General features: G+C 44.3%; 1 protein-coding gene across 5 annotated transcripts in view; it reads left to right on the forward strand.

Moving 5' to 3' along the window:
• Nucleotides 1–21,345, forward strand: part of TBC1D9B (TBC1 domain family member 9B) — a 194,201-nt gene that overhangs the window by 16,311 nt on the left and 156,545 nt on the right. For 4 of the 5 annotated variants that reach the window (XM_085617747.1, XM_085617748.1, XM_085617749.1 and 1 more), the window contains exon 3: nt 20,513–20,631. The exons of the other annotated variant lie outside the window; for it this stretch is intronic. In XM_085617747.1, the coding sequence (XP_085473873.1) occupies nt 20,513–20,631 (119 nt within the window). The remainder of the gene's footprint in view (nt 1–20,512; nt 20,632–21,345) is intronic. 5 annotated transcript variants of the gene reach the window in all.

Raw genomic sequence — 21,345 nt, forward strand, 5'->3', positions numbered from 1 at the left:
GTATAATGACTTGGGATGTTATCATAGTATTTCTCCTTTTCTTAAAGGTACAGCACTGGGCTGAACATTCACGTACTGCGCCTTTTTTATGTGACTGCTTGAGTTGAATCTCTCCCCCTTCTCCAATGACCTCTCTGAGATTCCTTAAACTGCTTCCCCTCGCTACCCAAAGGGGCAAGTGCTGTAGGGGCGTACTTCACCTAGTTTACAATTCTAAAGTGGGACCGATCCCAGAATGCCAAAGGTAAAAAAAATAAGTTGTATCCCAGTTCACCCTCCCTTCCATTAACCCTCTCTAACTCATCCTGGTTGGACACCACCTTATTTTTGTTATTAAATATAAAGTAAATCAACGTTATTTGTGTGAGGAGGGAGTTATTTTACTGATGGCCTGCATGTAGAAATACAATGTACTGTTACCCAATTTTAGGCACTAATTTATAATGTGAAGTCTTCCTGCATAAACCTCCTGCTCCAAATGTATTCATCTTGCTGAAATGTTTCCATTCCTCTTCTATCCAATCCTTTATCTTTTATTTACTAAGTATTTCTTTTCCTCCTTCTTCCCTCTAATCAGATATCCTTTTACATTATTTGCATTACCCTGTCCTCTTGGGTATGACGTCAAACCTGAGAGACAGATACCAGAGAGTCATTCTCGAGGTCCAAGGAGCTTCATAGAAAATGGCTTAGTGCACAGTCATTAAATCTTTAAGATTTAATCATTTTCAGCAGTTTTTGAGCACTATTCTTCAGCTTTACGTGTCAAAAATCATATCAAAATGTATTGAATTCATGTTAAACTTCTATCTTGTAATATTTAAATATTTCAACTTGCAAGTAAAAGTAGTGGTCCAAATGCATTTCAAGAGTCCTTTCATCCGAGAGCTCACTTAATCATTAATTTTGCTGTGAAGGCCTGCATGGTAAAGGCATATGGGTGGTAAAAACTTGCGTGGTAGGGTTGCGGTTGTTGTAATGACCACATTGTAAAGCCCTGCGTGGTAGTGTTTGTGTGTTTCCATCATACATCCTTGTGGAATACCCATCTGTCAAACCTGAGATGAAAGATGCCGAAAAACATTCTAAGACTTCTGGAAAAAATGCACCATCATATAAACACAGCACTATTATTTAAACACAGCAACAATTGTACAAAAATATATATTAGAAAAAATATGCAACACATATTGCCTCAATAAAAAATGTTTCACGGGTCCAAGAATTGTTTAAAAAAATAAATAGTGGAAGCTATATAATAAGTTACACAATTAAAATCACTTGGTACCTTAATAATCAGCAGCGACAAGAGAGAAGAATACTTGAAAATTGGGACTTCGATTAAAATAATGCAGAAGAAAACATGATGACTGGCCAACCAAGGCTTCAAAGAAGAACACTCAAAGGCATTCCTGTTTTTTTTTTTTTTAAACCATCTTTATTTAGTTTTGTAGTAGCATCATACAGTTATCTATCCATTGTGTGGCTCTGTGGTGCACATCAATGCTTAGCGACCCCTCCATGATCCCTGTACATACATTGTGTTACATCAGGTCTGAAAGGCGTGATTGGTTCAAGGGATTAACAACTAGAACATATTAAACAAGCCATGACCGTTTCATTCTCCCGCAAAGGGAATTGAAGATGGGGTGGCAGTTCAGAAAAGGCATTCTTGATGAGAATACTGTGGACTAGGGAGTGATTCCCCTTTGTTATTAATAGCCATGCTGCTAACTAGTAGATCTAAAAGACCTTGCTATAACTTACAAAATGGGTGCCATTCCCGCTTACTTAAAGTTGGAATTAGCCATGGCTTGGGACATACGGTCGGTGCTAGTGGTGTCACCGTGGTGGAGAGGCAGGTGGGACCAGTGTCCCACCTTAAAATGTCCTGGGCCCTGTAATACCTCCCCCCACCTCTTCTGCCTCTCCCACCTGTGACTGCTGCAGCCAGCAAAAACATAGACTGCCCTCATCGCAGCCTGGGAAAAGCAATGCTGTTCCTGTTTCACATTTTACATAAGTGTTTGCTTTTTCTAGGGTGGTGTCTTTCTATACCTTTTTTCATGCAACATATTACTCGTGTGTCGTCTGAAGAATTTCTACTATGTAGCTATGTGAATTCAGGCTGTGGGTAGTCTATAATTAAGAGCTGTGGAGTTCAGGCTGAATACAATGCAAATTTCTCACGGTGCCTGCCAGTGGGTTTTCAAGGGGTTTGGATTACATGTTCATTTGATCCAGGCCTCTCTGCAGAGAGCGTAGGAACAGTGGTTCAGTTTGCCAATTGTATTTGTGATTAAATGTAAAAGTGTGTGAAGGAGGTATACAGCTGTTAACATTTTGACACGGTGAATGTTGAAGAAAATGCAGTGCGTGTAGTTAAGTAGGTGCATTGTGTGAAATGAAGGCGATGCAAGGAAGTACTTGTGAGACAGTGAAAAGAGGGTGCTGAAGAGGAAAGAGATGGTTTGAGATATGCAGGATTAGTGTTTCAGAAAGATATGAGGTATAAAAAAGAGCATAAATGTCTAACAGACAGCAGAAGAGTGTTGTGAACAGAAGAATTGTAGTGATTAAGGTTCTGAAGGCTCTGCCCCATCCACAGACCGTATTAATGTTTAATTCACAGTATGCTTAAAACGTTTAAATTGTGTATTTGTGTGTAATGTTAATTACAACAGTGGAGGTAGTCACTGTGTAGGTATATTTAGGACCACGTTTACATAGGAAATTGATTTATTTGGTTTGCTAATATTTTTGGTGCTGTTTGACGAATCTTACCAAAAAAAGTTCAGCACCCCAAGCTGCTTCCTTGAAACTTTTGGGGTGATTGTCAAGTGGGGGCAAAGAAAAGGGGTGGGGGGGCTAAAATGCTTTTTCCCCGTGCTATTTCTACTAGGAACTTTAGACACAGCTACAGCCAAAAAGGCTGAAAAGAATTACACCAAATTTGGCAGAGAGCAAGAACTTTACATATAAAGCGTGCATTTTTTATGATTTGGGCTATATCTCTTTAGTTGTTTTTGATAAATGAAGGTTCGAAATTTTTAGATCTCTAGAGATGTGGTAGTATCGAGGGACCAGCCCTCTGCAATATAAGATTTGATCAACTGCCTCACAGCAACAAACCTGTTTGGCAGCCATTTAGGACTCGGGGACTGAGTCCCTGTATCCTGTAATAAACCAGCATTGGCATAGCCAATAGGTCTCGCCTTTGGGACCTTATAAGTGTTTAGCCATGCAACAGTTGCATAACTAAATACTTATAAGGTCCCAAAAGCGAGACCTATTGGCTATGCCAAGCGGCCGTGCGGCCGATAAAGTGATCGCGATCACGATCAAACATCAAAGCGGCCGTGCGGCCGCATACGTGAAAGTAATTGCGGTAAAGCGCACGCGCACATGCACTGTGGCTCTAAGCTGGCAAAATACCACTTTTTTGAGCTCTCTCAAGAAGTCTCGCCAGACCAGCGAATGCGCTGGGTCAGGCGAGACCTAAAAAACATATAGTGGGGCAGGGCCTTGTAGAGGATGGTTGGGCGGGGGGGGGGCAAATACGAGGGAAAAAAACAGTATCACATTTACATAAACAGGAAAGGCCTCACCACCCTAAACTTAAAAAAAAAGCGTTATGGGGCTGCGGGAACCACAGCAGCCCCCAGTAAAGTAGGAAAAACTGTACGTCTCCTGGGTCTTTGAATGCATGACCTTGACCCCAGGAGAACTAACTATCATTTTTAAAATACTCCACACTTGTGATGTATGCTCTTGAGCTGGAGTATGGGGACCCCTTGTGGTTGGTCCTATAGTTGCATTTTGTGACTTGAAGAATGTTATGGCCGTTGCTTTATTTTAAATATTATAGTGGAAATAGATTTTTTGACCATTGATGTGTGTATTAGTAAAGAAAGCATTGGATAATGAATATTGGTGATATTTTGATAAAGCCAACGCATCATATATGTTGATGTGTTGACTGATCCCCTGATAAAGCCAATAGGCCTGCCTTTTATGATTTGGTGTTGTGCCTTTTTGAGAACGCCAGTAGGTATACCTTACTGAAAAGTACATCCCTTTATATTATTACTTTACAGAAAAAAAAACTGCCAGAAATTTGCGTAACAAAACTAAAGGTTACAGAGATGCTATAGTGAGGTGAATAAAAAAAGTCAAAAATCCACTGAAAAAACCAACAATTAAAGTGAAGTTCTAATCAATTGACAATTTCAGTCAAAACCTATAATTTTAAACTAAAAAAACACATTCACTCGTTATAGTTAACTGAAGTAACTATAACTCGCACCATCTCTATGCTCTGTTTATGACCTAACATATTACATCATTCGTGCCATGTCCTTTTACATCATTGTGCATGGCGAGGGTGCGTCCACTTCTCTGTGCATGTGGCCAGTCTCAGTAACTTTCACCCTGTTTGAGGTCTTCCTAACTTTCAAGAGCAATGGGAGAGCTTTGCTGCAAGACAACTTTAACAAAACATTGTTGAGAATGACCTGTTTGGTATTCATCAATCAGGTTTCAGATAGAAGTGCCGTACAGAAACAGACATGCTCTGGGTAACTGATGACACTGCAAATCCTCAATCGGACAGCTCATTTCCCCTTGTTCTTCTCAACCTGTCTGTTGCTCTTGATACAGTGAATCACTTGACACTCAGTAAGACCCTTAATACATTGGCATACATTGTATTTTCCTCAATTGTTTCACCTCTTACCTGACGAGGAGGTTGCAGCAGATCACAATAGACTCCAATTTCTTGACCTTGGTTGCTTTAACTCATGGGGTCCAACAAGGCTCTCTTCTGGCCCATGCTCTCTCCAACTTGTATATTAAACCTCCGAGTCATACTAAAAACATCTGGAATCCTCTCTGTCATGAGTATACTTTGCAATACAGGTGTATCTCAAGATTTCCTCTCCAGTAGATTTCTCTCATCATGCTCCTATTTTAAAATCTATTCAAGACTGGAGACTCCCCAACATTATAAAACTTAATTTGTAAAAAACCGAGATTCTTCTAATCTCTAGGGGATTCACATACTCATGAATCAGATCTTAATACTCTTGTCCAGTCACTTGTGCATGGTAACTCTCCCTGGACTGGTTTTCCAAAAGTGTATCTCTCCCCCTTGAAAGCAGTACTACATGTTGCAGCATGCTTAATCTTTGTACAACAAGATATGCCCACATTATACCAGAAACACAACTCTCTAGCAGCTTCTCATTAAATCCAGATTCATTTGTAAAATAGCGTACTTAACTCCTTATGCCCCTCACACTTCAACTCCATGATACTTGGCATCAAAGATTAATCCCTTCCATGCTCATGACGAGCCCAGCTCGTCATGAGTCACAGTGGAGCTGTGCTCATGACGAGCTGGGCTTGTCATAACGCCCGCGGCCCGCTCACGCGCGATTGATTCCCCGCCTGTGCGGGAGAATTAATTAGTGGGCGGGGTCGTGGCGAGCCCAGCTCGTCATGAGCACAGATCCTCTGTGACTCATGACGAGTTAGGCTCATCACGAGTGCCGCGGACCCCGCCTCCCCGCGCCGTGGGGGAATTACCCCCGCGGCGAAGGGGTTAAGTTATCTTGTAGTATAGGTACTCCCTTAGAGCTGGTACACTGCTTCTTGAGCCCCAGTCATTTATAAAGGAACACACAATAGCTCAATCCTTTTCAGGAAGCGCTACCACTATTTGGAACTTTTTACCTCTGGTCCTACAAACCTTTACCTCGCGGTCTACATTCAAGACTGAACTGAAGACTCTTCTAATCGGGCCCAGCTGCACCTGTCCATTCTAAGGTTGCCTTATTTTGGACTACTCCTCCATAGGGTATAGGGTACTCTCCCGTCACTTTCTCACTTTCCGTTTAACTGCTCCTTCTTTTCTGGGGGTGAGTGTCTGAAAAGTTTCAGCAGTCCGTCCATCATCTCCTTGTGTTTGCCCTAAGTTAGCAGGGTATGCCCAGACGTGGGTCCCTTGCTCACTTTGCCACTGGATTCAAGCTAGCCTGGCTTATGACGGCTGTTAGCCCGAAACCGGTCCCAGGATGCTTGTTTCCGGTCCAGTGAAGACATGGCTTGGTAGTTCGGGCTGGACTGTTCCCAAAAGGCACAGGGTCAAGACTGATTTGCATATAGCTGAACTGGAGTGGCAAAGTGAGCTAAAGAATGATGATGGATTCAACCCAGATCTGTGACTGGGGGTGAGTGTCTGAAAAGTTTCAGCACTCCGTCCCTCATCTCCTTGTGTTTGCCTTCTTTTCCTCTGACATACTACTTACTTACACTGCCCTTGCCTGTCTATGCTGTTTGAGTATTTTAAATTTCATGCAAATTTTACAGCGCTATGTTGTCTGATCATACGTTATTTTTTGCCTCCAAACTATATCTGGGACAACTGGGTGACCCTTTCTGATCAGTGTGTTGCAAAGTACTGTGTCTACACAGTTTATCTTCCAATTTTTTTGTCCGTTTTTTTCTATACTTTTCTGCTGCGTGTTGCCCTCCTTGTCTTTGTGATGGACGCCTCATTTTCTTATGTAATTTGTTATCATTGGTTTGATTATTTGTTCTCGAATCACATATTTATTCCTATGTAATTTATCACTTTGGTAAAGTGCTCTTGGGCACTGTCCGCACTATATAAAACTGCATAAATAAATAAGCTTGCGCTTTGGTTATCCGAGGTAAAATTAATTCATTGTTTTTAATTTCTTTTTCAATATTGGTCACAATTTTATGATCTACCCTATTTTCAAAGGCAGATGTACTGAATGCAAGCTTTCGTTGCAACACTTTGTTTGGTAGTCTGGAACAGCGCCTGTTTTCCCAAGAAAATCCAGTCCACACTTTAAGTGTTTGCTCAGCCTGAATAGAGTTCTGTAATGTTGCACCATTTAATCTGCAAGATTTCCCTTTTGAATTACTCTGACAAGTTACGCTTTCTCTTAACACATGCATTATATCTTATACGTAATGGTTGATTTGTTTTTTTTTTTTTGGTCCAGTTCAGCAGCAGTTCAAATCTCACCAATAGGTAATCTGTTCTTAAATAGATAGATGTAAAAAAGGAAAGTAAGGTTACTTTATGTTATTTAGGTTGCACCTGCAACAGTGCATGCAAGACACTATTGTTTATGATTAAGGCCTTTGAGCCCGCCCATTGACACCATTTGTTGGCTTTAGTGTCACACTTTTTGGCCTCCTATTTGGCCAGCACAGGCCAAAAGTCACTTTCTTTGGAGCATGGACCAAGCACAGATTGATTTATCTTAATCCGTGCCCGTCCGCAGCTCCTGTCATGATTGAGGTACTATTCCACTCCCCCCCCCCCCCCCCCACCTCCCCCCCACCTCACTCCCCTTGCGCCCATCTGAAACTCCCTCCCTAATTTTGTTTTCCCTATACCCCCCACTGTCCGTTGTAGCTTCTTCCTCTCCCTCCAGCCTTGTGTTGCTTTCCACCTCCAATCTCCCGTTTACTTTTCAGATATTGCGCAAGCTGCTGTGCAGCATGACTTTTAAAAAAACAAGCATTTGTAATGCAATACGTCTCGCATTTACGCGAGTTTGAGCTATTGACATTGCAAATGACTACCTTTTTATTTTTGTTTTTCATTTTTAAAAACATAACTAAAAGGCATTGTCATTTACAATGCCAATAGCTTAAACTAGTGTAAATGCGAGACCTATTGCATTGCAAATGCTTGTCCTCCCTTCTCACTCTCGCCTTTATTCTCCATAGACTTAACCGTGGTACGCCTCAGGTTTCCCACGACCTTGCACCAATCCACCCCGGACTTCTGACGGTGTGCCCCCAGGCGTAAGTGGTCCTCCGTACACCGTCACTAGCGCTTTTTTACACTTTCCCTCCTTGAGTCTAGACACACGGTATTGTTCTGCGGCCCCCTACCTCCTCTGTCACCTTCCCTACTTTGGCTCCAATTTTATAAATTATATCCCTTTCCTCTCTACTCTTTCTCCTTGGTCCACTCAAGAATGATCACTTGTATACAGATGTTTGTATATCCCTTTAGCCCCAGCACTGCCATATAAATTATTGTAACCTGGTCCTGATGATGGCCTTGCACTTGGCTATCCTTACTCTGTATAATTTTAAATCTCACTTGTTAGTCGTTGCGCCCTTCACCGTGGCTGTACATACTACCTCACGTGTCACTTGCGCCGTCACAATCCTTCATGAGCCCTTGTGTACAGTATCCAACAGGTTACATGTCATTCAATGTAACGCAGTGCAACTCTTCGTTTGTTTGATGAAACTGAATGTCAAATGTGTAAATGCACGAATACAATTTTTGTATTGCAAAGAATCTTGTTTCCCTGGTTTTCTTCTCTTCTTGATTTATTCTTCAGCAATTAATTGTGCAAATTGTAATTAACCTCCAACTGACACCCTTTTGAGACATTGTTGTACGTTACGGATGTTTGCCCTAGTCTTCTAAGGGGATATGGGCTAACTCCTGTAGTCTGATACTGTTTACTAGAAGGAAAGACAGGCTGGTTTGTACAAAGTGAAACCAGAAAACCTGGATAAATTGCGGCTTCCAGCTTAAATTGGGTGATCTTAGGCAAATAATTTACTTCACCAAAACTCCTTTTTCTTCATCAGAACATATGAAAACACTTCGAATATGTAAATTCAGAATACGAGTTGTACAAAGCCCTATTGTGTTTGATTGAAAAGATTATAATTTTGTTCTAGATTAATCTGAGACACGTATAGTGTTTACATGACAACTGTTTTGCCTCTTAGTTCACTAATGGTCCATGTTAAAAAACGTACTTTTATTAAGTGTTTCTCAGTGCAGTTCTATAATGTGACGTATTAATGTCAAAGCTTTCACTAATTAAAGACATTTTTTTAAAATTAACAACAAATTTTATTATGTTATTTTGCAATAAGAGGGGCCATAGCCCTACTAAGACAAGTAAAGAAGAAAGGATGTTGTTATCACCAATAGCCACGTTTCTGTTATGCAATAATACCCCACAAACATGCAGGTGAAACAATATGAACAATGTGCAGACAGTTCTCGATCTCCATAGTAACATATACGACATATCAATTTCAATGTATACATATACACATGAAAGCAATGCTATATCTAAACAAAATAGGGAATAATAAGTAGCATGGATCAAGGGGCACCGATTAAGGGTCCGTTTCTGGCAAAGGGGAAAGGTCAATACCACGAAGTCGCCCATCGGGTCCAGATCTTTTGGTGCTTCGCAGGGCATCCCCGTGCTTCAAAAACAGCAATCTCTGCCCCCATACGTTTGTCTAATTCAGTCTTCCATTTGCCTAGGGTCGGTGGGGATGTCGCCTTCCACAGTTGCGCTATGTCCCTCTTGGCTATGGCTAGGGCCAGAAATAGTAAGTGCTGTTTGTACCGATTCCCACCCGATATCGTCAGTAGAATGAAATCGGAAAAGTCATGGGTCGAGTGGGAGCTCCCACGACAGCACCTCACTGAGGCAGGACCCAATCCTACGCCAAAATGGCTGTATCGCCGTGCAGCTCCAAACCGTGTGTATGAAGGACCCCTCCTCCTGGCCACACCTCAGACATGTAGTGGACTGGATAACACCCATTCGCCAGAGGCGGACTCTTGTAAAATACGCCCGGTGTATGTATTTGAACTGAAAGATATACATTTTTTGAGTGTTGAAGAAACTTTGTCATACTTTACATTATGTTTGCTGTATGATATACATTTCAAACGTCTTCAGACTCAGCTCGTGCATGAGCTTTAAGAGCCGAGCCAGAACCGTGGCTCAGCTCTCCTTGTTCGTTTGTTGGCTCGACCACCTTTTATGAGCAAGCAAGAAAAAAAAGATCAGAAATAGGGCCAGGAGAATTTTAAGTAACTAAGTGATCCTAATCCCTTCAGAGGAAGTCCGGCTCTGAGCCTGCTGTTAAAATGTCTCTGTTGCTTACAAACACACATTCATAAATCCCCTCTTTCCCCATCTTTCTCAACCCCGCACTGTGTCTGCAGCACTCCCTGGGATGCCCCATCTCCACACCCCAACATGCAGTTCGGGTTCGCTGTGATACAAATCTAAAAGCCCCCTGCCTCCTTTATGCTTTAAAGGGTATAGGGTGCCTATCTGCTCTAAAGTCTTTTGTCCCTCCTGTCCCCCTGCTTATTAATCTTCACACCCAGGGCCCAAAGGGCCTATCGAACTTGCATGCAAACTGCAAGAGGTGGGTTTTAGAACCTTGTTTTCTTCTCAATTTGGTATTATAAGGCAGCTCACACTCCCCCCTCTCTGCTTCACAGCAAAGAGCCCCTCACCCTTAGTGAGTAGCCACTGGCCCGAGTTATGGCTGTCTTACTATGAAAAGAAACTTGGGGTGCATTTTCCTTGCTAGCATTAGCTCCCATGTCACCATTGCTGCTCACGGAACCGGGCCCAAGCAACAGACCTGGGAGGAATAGATATTTTTTTTTCACAAAGCAGCAGAAAGCCTGTAATGGCCCAGTGGAGTGGGCAGAGTGGGACAGTCTGCTTCGTGGAGCTGTAGGCATCCTAGTTGCTGCAGAGTTAAAGCTGTTTTATTCTCCTTCCTTGCTTGCATTAGATGCCCAGGTGTACTTGCTGTGCCAGTGTTGCGGGCAATCTCGGAGCAATGGCCCGAGTTCTGAGGAACCCACAATATCACTATTATGAATGTTTTACTTTAGAAAGTGGGCATGGGGGCTCATTTTCCTTGCATGGCAGATGGCACCCTTGCTAGAAAAAGGAGGAGGGGCAGCATGTGTCATATATTTTTTTCTTCAGAAAGGGACTTATTTCAAGATTGAAGTGAGTCAGGCATGACGGAGAAGGAGGGAAAAGGAAGAGCAGGAAGCCTGCTTCTCAGGACTGCAGCCGTCTTTAGGTGCTGTTGCATTGGGCCTACTACACCCCAATCATGGGGAGTAGTGCTTCTGCTTTTGTTTGATGCCGCTGCACTTTTATTAGTCTCACATTCCGTGTGGATTCCGAGCTACAGAAAAAGCGCCCCTGAAACCATCTGAAAAACCCTTCCTCCTGCAACGAGCCCTGCACCGCCCTGTTCCCAACGAACTACCCATATCGTTTTAGAGGGGACCCAACTCAAAACATTTTACTTTGCGGGGGGGAGGGAGGGCTCAGAGCAAAACAAATTGAAACGCGGTGCTCCATAGTTTGCACTAGGTAGATATTTGGGGAGGAATGCGGCAGGTCGGAGTGAAGTTCACACTTGACACTCTAGACTTGCACCGTCACGGGCTATTCAGGAGCTCAGTCATTAGTAGGGGCGGGGACGCGGTTCCGCCCCGGTGTTCTCAGCCAGGCCCTGCCGAGCGCGCGCGTCAGATCCCACAGCTCAGCCTGTTCTACCTGCTTGGGACCCGCAGTGAAGCGTCAGGATGAGACGGCGTATTCTGCACGACGGGAGGGGACATCTGGAGGGGGAGAGCTGGAGGGAAAAGGGACCAGCACCTTGTTCCATGTGCCACGAGGATTGCCTCCCGGGGACAGGCAGTCGCCCTGACGCACACACAAAGCACGTTATTGGCACAAGTGCACACGCGCGGGTTTGCCAAACTAAATACAGCCTGGAGGCTGGGAGCGAGGGTGCAGGAGCGGACAAGCACGTACAGTGGGTACAGCGAGTCGGTAACTAAACTGCCTTCGCCCCAAGAAACGTTTGCTGATAGTGTCATTCTCTTCCCTACACTCTCACTGCTCCGCCTTGAACGGCTTCCTTTTTATCCTTCCCTTCGAATTCCAAAGGCTGTAGGGCCTTCGTCAGCCGGTCCTAAACCTGTCGGGGCTTAGGGTGAACGCTCATTGGTGACTGTAGGACAGACTGGTTTACTAGTAGCTTTTTTAGGTAGCTGGGTAAAATAAACAAGTGACAACATGGTAAAAATTACCCCCAACCAGTGGACGGATGAAGAGAGGGTAACCAACAAGATAGTAACGACAGCATGAAATATAAGGAAATGAAGAAAAGCAAATGCTTTAACGTCGCATAAAGGGTAGTAAGCGCTACATAAATGGAACTAGAATACAAGAAAATGGGAGCTACCGTGAGGAGTCTAAAGGTAAAACCATACTGGCTACATGGAACGTTTACCTTGGAGGTTTGAAAGGAGCAGATCGGGGAGACCTCAAAATTGCACCCTCGTGTTCTATTATTTACCAATTTCCGCATTTGGAATGTCACCTTTCCTAGCCGGTGTGCTTTCTGTTCTTAACGCGACTGCTGCTACGAGAGGATCCATCTGCTTCCGTGTACGTCATTAGCCCTCACTAATGACATCTCACTGCTCGTGGCTGCTTGTGACTAATCACTGCGGTACTGAGCCAAAAGGACACTATTTGGGGAATGCGCATGCGATTTTTTTTTTTTTTTTTTTTTTTTTTTTTTTTTTTGCTGCACTACCAATAAGGATGTAGTTCGCCTGTTTTTCCGTGTGCAATGATGTTATCGCTTTGATTGGCAGTAAAGATTTGCTTGTCAAAGGCCATGTCCAATAGAACAGCCGAAAATGCGTCCACTTGTTTTCATCCGACCAATGAATGTGCAGTGTGGGCGGGGTGTGTACAAACGGCGAGCGGGATGGAGTAGTTGGTTCTTCGTGGGAGTATTGACAGCGAAGCAGGCAGCAGTGGTGTGCCCAATCTAGGGTAGCGTGCCCCGATCGTGGCGGCAGGGATCGCGAGTGGAAGATGAGCGGGCCAAACAGGGAGATTCTCCGTGAGTACCGAGATCCAAGTGGCATTACTGTAATTGATCACGGGAACCGAGGTGCATGTAACAAAGTCGTGCACATGCGCCGTAGGCACAGCCTTTGCCTGAGAGAGTGCCATTAGTCCGCCAATAACTTTGTTGCGCGTGCCCTGTTAACGCAGTCGTTTGACGGGGAAACCGCTGATGGAAGAAATCTTAAAAGCGACAAAAGGACAATTTGATAAAACAGCCGATCGGAGGTTGTGGTGAAGGGGGTCGGCAGCGGCGGGGTGTGTGCGTGCACGTGTGTCTGTGTGTGCGCGTCTGCGCAAGCGCGTCCACAGACCCCGATCGCTGCGCGTGCCCCGGTCTGTCTCCCTTGAGAGGCATCACGGCAACAATAGTTCTCGTTGGCGGCAGCGCTTCGCGCTGCAACGCCAGCGAGACCTAAAAAATAGCTATGACATGGTCAGTGCTGACTGCATCATAGCACTTTTCTTCCTTGACTTTAGCCATGTTGTACAGCAGCTTGTTTTAAAACCCTTGACAAAGCAAGTAATTCTACCATAGGCACGACCTATTGACTTTGTCAATGCCTGTTTTAAGATAGCAAATCTTTGTGTTTTCAAGTGGCTGGATCTGCATGTGCTCTGACTGTCTCATTTTCAGTTTGACATCAAGACGAAGTCACTTCCAACAAGTAGTTTTGATGACATAGGATTTACTGGAAGGGTTTTCTCCAAGTCTCTCCAGAACACCACAAAATCTGTTAGTCATAAATATTGCGCACCATTACTCCTTCCTGCTTATCATTGAAGCAAGCAAATTCCTTTAGCACCAGCACACCGTTTAGTATTTGCTGAGCATTTAAGTTGCTGATGCATACCTATCGCCCCTCAACACCCTGCCACTCCATAATTTTCTGTTTAGTTTTTTTAACTATCATGAAAATTACCCTTTTCATCTTATCTATGGCTTCACAGAACTGAATATCGGCTAACCAGTCTTTTTTTTTCTTTCTTTTTTTTCTTCAATTGGAAGATCTTTTAACCTAATCATTGCTCTCTTACCACAAATTCATCCACGTTTTAGCCCCCCACAGTATTCTAAGACTTCTTACATTTCACATAATGATTTAGACTCTGCTTAGTCAATGGCAATCCATTAAGCTTACCCACAGTTCCAATTTAATGTAAGTGTTATTTAGAATATCCTTAAAGCTTGAACTTGTGTCTGTTCCCACTCATGCCCACTTGATAGGTGGAAACTGAATCAATAAACATCCCCAACCTCTTCACTCCTGCGTGATTGTGAGTAGGACATAAAAGGCATGTAAAGAAGAGAAAAAACGAGAGAAGGAAGGGGGAAGATATGGAGAAAATAAATGCTGATACATTAGGTAATTACTGGGTGTGATAACGTTCGCACCCTCGTAGATGTCTGCAGATCAAACAGCCAGCACTTGATGTTTACAAAGATATGCAGATTTTGATGTGGTAAACACTTTCCTTATTTCCTAATCACCTTACGTCTTCGCTTAGAGGGCCCTCCATTGCAATCCTCTCGCCCGCCGACAAAGCGTCCATGGCACAAACTAGACCTGGCTATCTTCACAGCCACTCTAAACTCTCATCGCCAAGATTGGCCCTCCGATATAGAGACCGCTGATGCTGCTTTCCGGGGGTGGGTCAATACAGCATTAGACAGTTGCATTTCGGCAAATGTGACCCATTCCAAGCGCATGCAATCGAATGCATGGTATGATGAGTCCCTTAGCATGAAAAAGAAAAAATGCAAAATCTTAGAACGGGCTTTGAGCAGTTCCTATAGCAAAGATGACGTACAGGAATGCTGTTAAAGCATACCATCATTGGTCCAGAAAAGACCAAAGCAATGATTTAAGCCAACCAGATCACGACCAGCAGCAATCCACCCATAACCATATTTGCACTTAAGACAGCATTGCAAAAACCACAGTCCGCTGGCAATAGCATCATCTCTTCCTACTCACATTGTGAGACACTGGCTAAATTCTTTATCAGCAAGGTGGAACTTATTTATAGCACATTTTGCACGGGGAATGCTCCCCCAGTTCCCAGGAGAATCCACCGAGGGACACTGTGTCTCACTCCCTCCAGGTTTTCCTGCCCATGTCCCCGAAAGACAAGGTAAAATCAGGCTCCCCTGATGACCCTTTGAAACCTGACCTCTTTAGAAAACTTCATAACTGCTTTCTTTCGGAGGGCCGAGAGCTGATCAATATGTCCCTAGAAGTAGCGCTGATTCCTAAGTCCTGGAAACATGCCAAAGTAATCCCCCCTGCTAAAAAACGGCACTAGATGCGTCTCAGCCAGGTAACTTTCGCCCAATATCGCTGCTTTCATATCTCGCTAAAACCATTGAGTCCTACGTGAACACCAGCCTGATCCAGTATTTGAAAGCAAATTCAATTCTGGACATGTCACAAAATGGGTTTCGCCCCAGACATAGCACTGAATCTGCATTACTCACGGTCACGGGGCAGTTACGATCTGCCCTAGATGAAGGCAGAACCTCTGCTTTGATCCTGGTGGACCCGAGCGCGGCCTTTGACACGGTCTCCCATAAGATTCTGCTCCACCGGCTTGAGGAGATCGGGGTCGGTGGCAAGGCCCTTGTCTGATTCTCATCCTTCTTGACCGATCGGTCCTTCCAGGTTTCAGCCCCTCCTTTCTCCTCCTGTGTCCACCCTCTGCGCTGTGGTGTTCCCCAGGGATCTGCCCTGAGCCCTACTTTATTCAACATTTACATCCGCCCCCTGGCCATCATGGGCAAAGCTCGGAACTTCGCGCTGGTGTCATACGCAGATGACACCCAACTGGTGTTCACCTTCTCAAGTAATTCTAATCCGGATAAAGCGAAATTCCTCTGGCCGTCGCTGAGTGGATGGCGGATAACTGCCTCCAACTGAATTCCTCCAAGTCAGTAGTGCTCCTGGTCAAGAACCTAGATTTGCTGGACGGCGCTCTCTCCTTCGAGGAGCACGCTAGGACTGTGGGTGGCATCTGTTTTGGTCTTCCACGTGGCCTAAAACCAATCTTGTGACTCTTTGACGCACCTATTCGGCTGGCGAGTTTTGAAAGTGGTGCGGCATAAAAGTTTGTGATGAATGGCTTGTGGCGAGCGAGCGCAGTGAGCGAGGCAGACAGCCACAAGAGGGGTCTGGGGGGGTTCTTCTCCCCCCTCCCCCCCCCCCCCCCCCCCCCCCCCGAGAAAATTTTGAAAACAAGAGCAGGCAAATGGTGCATATTTTGAAAGCAAGAAGGTTAATAAAGCAATTGTTAAATTCTAGTTTTAACATCAATAATGTTCACTAATAGTACTGCAAATAATCTCTGTGACAACCTCACATGTGAGGTCCTGTTTTTATGTAAAATAAGCTTTTTATATGGCTCTTTCTGCAGCGCAGAGCTAGCTCTATAAGGGGACACATGCCACCCAAGACTCCTGTGCACCGCTGGCCAAAATTACGCTTTTCTAAAATACCGTTTGGGGTGGGGGGGGGAAAGCTGGAACGTTTTTTTCAGGCTACAGGAAAGCAAACAAGACAATTGATATTTTGTCCTCTCTACTAAGAACATTCCCGTCTTCCGTCAAAGCCCTTAACTACCAGTCAAAAAAAATTCATGTTCAAATAACTTGGCTAAACACAATGGCAGTTTTCATATCTGGCATAAACAAGAAAAGAGCGCAATTAAATAGTCTCATGACGCGAGCTCTGCAAGCAGCAGAAACACTGTGCCCTACTTGCACCTGCATTGACTGGAGGATCTCAAGATCACATTTAAAATTGGAAAAGTCAACCAATAAGAACTTATCAGGGCATGCTGGCTACTCCGTATGGAAACAACCCTCAAAAGACCAGAGAGTTACGTTTAGGAAAGTTGATACATTGGTCTCCGAAGGTCACAGTGGTTACACCCACGCACTTTCACCTATATAGCCATGGAAAGTAACCCCCTCTCACCCCCAAATCTTCCTCCCCCAGGAAGGCTTTGTGGCCACACAAACGTTAGGAGCACCGGGAAGCACACGTGAGACCCTGTTTACAGTAATTGCGTCCACTGCCCCTGCACACAGCGCGGTGCACATGGACCAGCGCTGCCCTTCACAAAGCCAGGCTGGGAAGATGCCAGTTTATCATGTACCAGTGCACTGAGTCAGCAGAATTCGACCTTCACACGTGGCGGTTCCTGTGACTCAGCAGCTTACCTGTGCAGCGCCTAGAGTGTCCACGCTCCTTCACTGCGCGCATTCAGTTAGTTCCTCCCCTTCAGCAGCAATCAGGCTATTGGAAGTAAGAAACTCCCGGAATGACTCTAAATGATGGTGTGGAAATTGTGTTGGGGCACCTGGCATCCCTTTATTTCCTTCTGGTTGTCGCCACGTTGGAAAGTGGCCGCCAAGCTTTCCCTCACGACTAACCACGCACGGTACTTGCACAGAAGGCATGGTGACATTGTTGCCCTCTTTCACATTTTCAAGATGTCATTGGAGGAGCCGCCTACGTACCCCCCAGACAGAGAACAATGGGGGGGGGGTCTCTGCCCGCTGCCCTGCCCACCTGTTGGTAGTCGGGCTGTGCTCGAATCAACCCCTTATCCTGCCCTGGCAGTGGGACGGATTCGAAACCCATCACCTGTCAAACTGGGGCCAAGCATGTATTATACCGCGAAGCTCTGGCCCCAGCCTTCCACAGCTCTACAAACATACCCGTTGTTTGGTATACATTTCACATCATCATGTTGAAGTGCCTTCCAGTATAATTACTCTTTGTACACTCAAATACTTGAAAAGCGTTTTTTAATTGTAAATCAGTGAAATCTCACCTTGCATTTGTAAACGGTACATTTGTGCACGTGTGCAAACCTATTCCATCAACAAAAAAACGAAAAGATACACACTTCATAGTTAAATCCGCAATGTAACGCATCAAACGCCACGTCATCACTGAACAGTCACAAACTAAGGTCCAGATATACTAACGGTTTGCAAAATCCCAGCGTGTATTTACTATCCAAAAGGTGCCCTCATCTTAGCGCAAAACACCTTTGTGGTTTGCCTTGTTGGTTTTTATGTCAAATTAAAATAAATAAAACTTACCTTCTCCGCCTAAGGTCCTGGCCGGGTCCCGATTCGGGCGTTTTCTGCCGCTCCAGTCCTCAGCAGGAAGCAGCCCTGCCACCCTCAGGCAGCCTCCCTCCGCCAATAACAATGGCAGCGTTGTGATTGGTGTGGTGCAGGCGCACAGCGCCCCAGCCGGACGCCTAATCTGAGGTCCTTTTCTCTATGTAGGCTGCGTGCCGCCTACATAGAGAAAAGGGAGAGTGTGCATGAATGCTTTGGTCGGCCGACCGAAGCAGTCAGGGCCCACAACAGTGGGCAAGCCACTCCCCCCCCCCCCCCCCCCCTGCCCTCGACCAGGACCGCCCACCTGCCCGCCCACAACCAGGCACTTCTGCTTTCTCGCAGTTCGAGAAGCAGAAACATAAAATGGTAATTTTACCATTTTATGTTTCTGCTACTCGCACTGCGAGAAAGCAGTGAGCTGACGCCCTCACACCCCTATGGAGGAGCCGCCACTGCATTCGGTAGATCTTCCAATCCACCGTGTTGGCACAACTAGACTACTGCAATGGCTTGCTTCTTGGTGTCAACAAATCAGTGACTAAAAGACTGCAGCGGGCACAGAATGCAGCTGCACCCATGCTTTTTGCACTACCTAAGCACTGCCATGCATCTAACCTTTTACGCCAACTCCATTGGCTACCCATCGAGCAGAGTATCCATTTTAAGACCCTGTGCACGACACACAAGATCTTGTCTGGGCAGGGCCCACATATTCTGAGCGAGCTGTGCTCCTTGTATGTCCCGACATGAGCCTTGCGCTCTGCGGGTCTATATTTGCGCCGTGTTCCACGGGTATGCAGGTCAAGAGCCGGGGGGGGGGGGCGCTCGTTTAGGGCACTTGCCCCAACCCTTTGGAATTCAATCCCTCTTGCCACTCTCTGTATGCAAGACCATTGGGCCTTCAGATAAAATTAGCAAGACGTGGCTCTTCTTCAACCACTAGCCTCCTCGCCCTACCGTTCTGCCAGATTTAGCGCTGGGACGCCTTGTTGCCAGGGCAGCCATGCGCTCTAAGTGTCCCTAACATAACCTAAAAAAGGTGGTATTTAACTCCCCCAACAAATAACCAACTTTGGGGTGTCAGATTTTAATGGATCTGCTAAATGCCATATAGCCCCTTAGAGCACTTGTAATCGGACACTAAAATTATTTCCTTCCACTGGCCTCTAAAGACATCTGTTAAAGTGAAGTGCAAGAACTAGGCTCATCCAAAACCTCATCCTTTCCTATAACTCCTAAAACAACATAGGTGGTTGAAAATGGGAAATGTTTAATTTGGAAAACGTCAGAAAATCACTAACTTAACAATAGAATTTCAGTAAGAGATTCACTTTACCCAAACTATGAGACCAGTTGTAACCAACTACTGACATAGAGCTGATAGTCACATATTAACATACGTCTGAATGAAGAATTGCTGAACCCATGTTCGATTACAATTTCTGGTAACCGCATAAAACAAACCTTTCCAATACAGACCTATTTTATGATGTTTCTTCATTGTTATAGTAAGGTAAGGGTCATTAAACCATATTCTGAACTATATATATAGAGAGGATTAATGCATGAATTCAACTTTTAAGAAACATTTTGTAACTAGATCTAGCTGTACTTCATAGAAAGCCATACTAAATTGCCAGTAGAATTTATAGGTAAAGGCATCCATTTATAAATGCATTTTTCTTAATGCATTCATTGTCTTTATTAGAGAAAATTCACATATAGTGCTTATATATTGTTTTAAAAATTTTTGTAGGCCTTTTCAAATTTTTTGACTTTGACGTTTTATTTCTAAAACAGCTGTTTTAAATATTGAAGTTGACTGTCTCACTGATACCTATCTTCCTTAAAAACCCCTTTGCCTACCTTAGTGTCAGCTGCCCCATACTCTTAACCGTGTCTCACTTAGCTTTCCAGGGTTATTGCCCATTCGGTTTGTGCATCCTAACGACCAGGGACTCCCTCACAAATGCGCCTTCCAAGTCCACCCTGTGTCCTGGTCCTCTGCCCTTGCCACGTTACAGGGCTTTCCTTTCAGGCCGCGTAGTTTAAGGCCTAAAGAGTACTTATGCAACTAACAAATTCAGTCTAATAAATGACTGCTAGTACTGACCTTTTTTCCCTAACGTTGGCGAGAGAATGGATCCTATACCCGATGACAGGGTGGGCTACTTCCCAGCATAGGTGCCCATATTGATGCCAATCACCTGGTTCATAGATTCATCTACTGGTCTTCAGTCATTCCTTTCCTTTCTGATGTTTTTGTCTTGCCCTAATCCAGAAGTGTAAGCAAGGGCAGGAAATCAGTAGACCGAAGAAATATGTGGGTAACTAATAAAATGTGTGCTGCTTATAAAATCTGTTTTCCACTCCAATAATGCAGGTTTTCTGCATATGTGTATTGTCCCTACGAATGAGTCGCAGTGGAAATTTCTTGTTTTACACTGTCTCACCAACACTCCCCCACAGTGTGACGTGCCTGTTATGCATTTTGTGCTTAACTTGACGGCAGAGCTTGCCATGTGCCTTTTCCACATCCCTTCCTTGATCTCACTATGTGTTTGCTTTCACTCACCCCACCCTCTAGGCTCATCACGTAAGGAGATCACAGCTCACTGGGAATGGCTAGAGAATAACTTGCTTCAAACGCTCTCCATCTTCGACAACGAAGAGGACATTACTACCTTTGTGAAAGGAAAGATCCAAGTGAGTAACAACTTAGCAGAGGTGGTAGTGAGCTTGGTGAAAGTGATGGGCAGATGCCCTATCCGGAATATGGTGCTCATCATCTGGAATGGTGGGAGGGTTGACCTGTGAGCCGGTCAAGAAGCTTAGATCCCTTAATCTTCTAACACGTACGAAAATTCAAACCATGTGTTGAATCATGACTGAACTTATTACACACATGTATGGTATTTTTTCATTTCCGTAAGTTTCATAAAGTTATATTTTTTGTAGATATTGCAGTGATTTTTACACATTTATTTAATTTTAAATGGAAGTCACAGGTACTGTTTCACATTAATTCATTTTACCAATTGCTCAAGAACAGTGAAGTGGAACAATATACGTTTCCATCATAATAATATAGAAAATAAACATAAGCGTCACCTGGTGTTATAGAGGTACATGTAATACCATACCGGTTTTTTTGTGTATTCATTTGTGATTTAAGAGGAGCCACGGTTAGACCACTTTCTACAGCATCAATCTATTGTTTAATCTGAATCCGGTTTACATTTATTACACAAATTATTCTTTAGTTGCAGTACTAAATCAAACCATAATTTACCAGTAATTACATCTTCAGGGAGTTACTTAAAGGTCAAGAGAGACCTTACTATTACATTAAAAGGCCTTAGTCAACCCTCTAAACACACCAAGATAAAAAGTAAAGCAGTCAGTCCACATGTTCTGTCT

Source organism: Triturus cristatus, chromosome 7, assembly GCF_964204655.1.
Source record: "Triturus cristatus chromosome 7, aTriCri1.1, whole genome shotgun sequence".
NCBI lineage: Eukaryota > Metazoa > Chordata > Amphibia > Caudata > Salamandridae > Triturus > Triturus cristatus.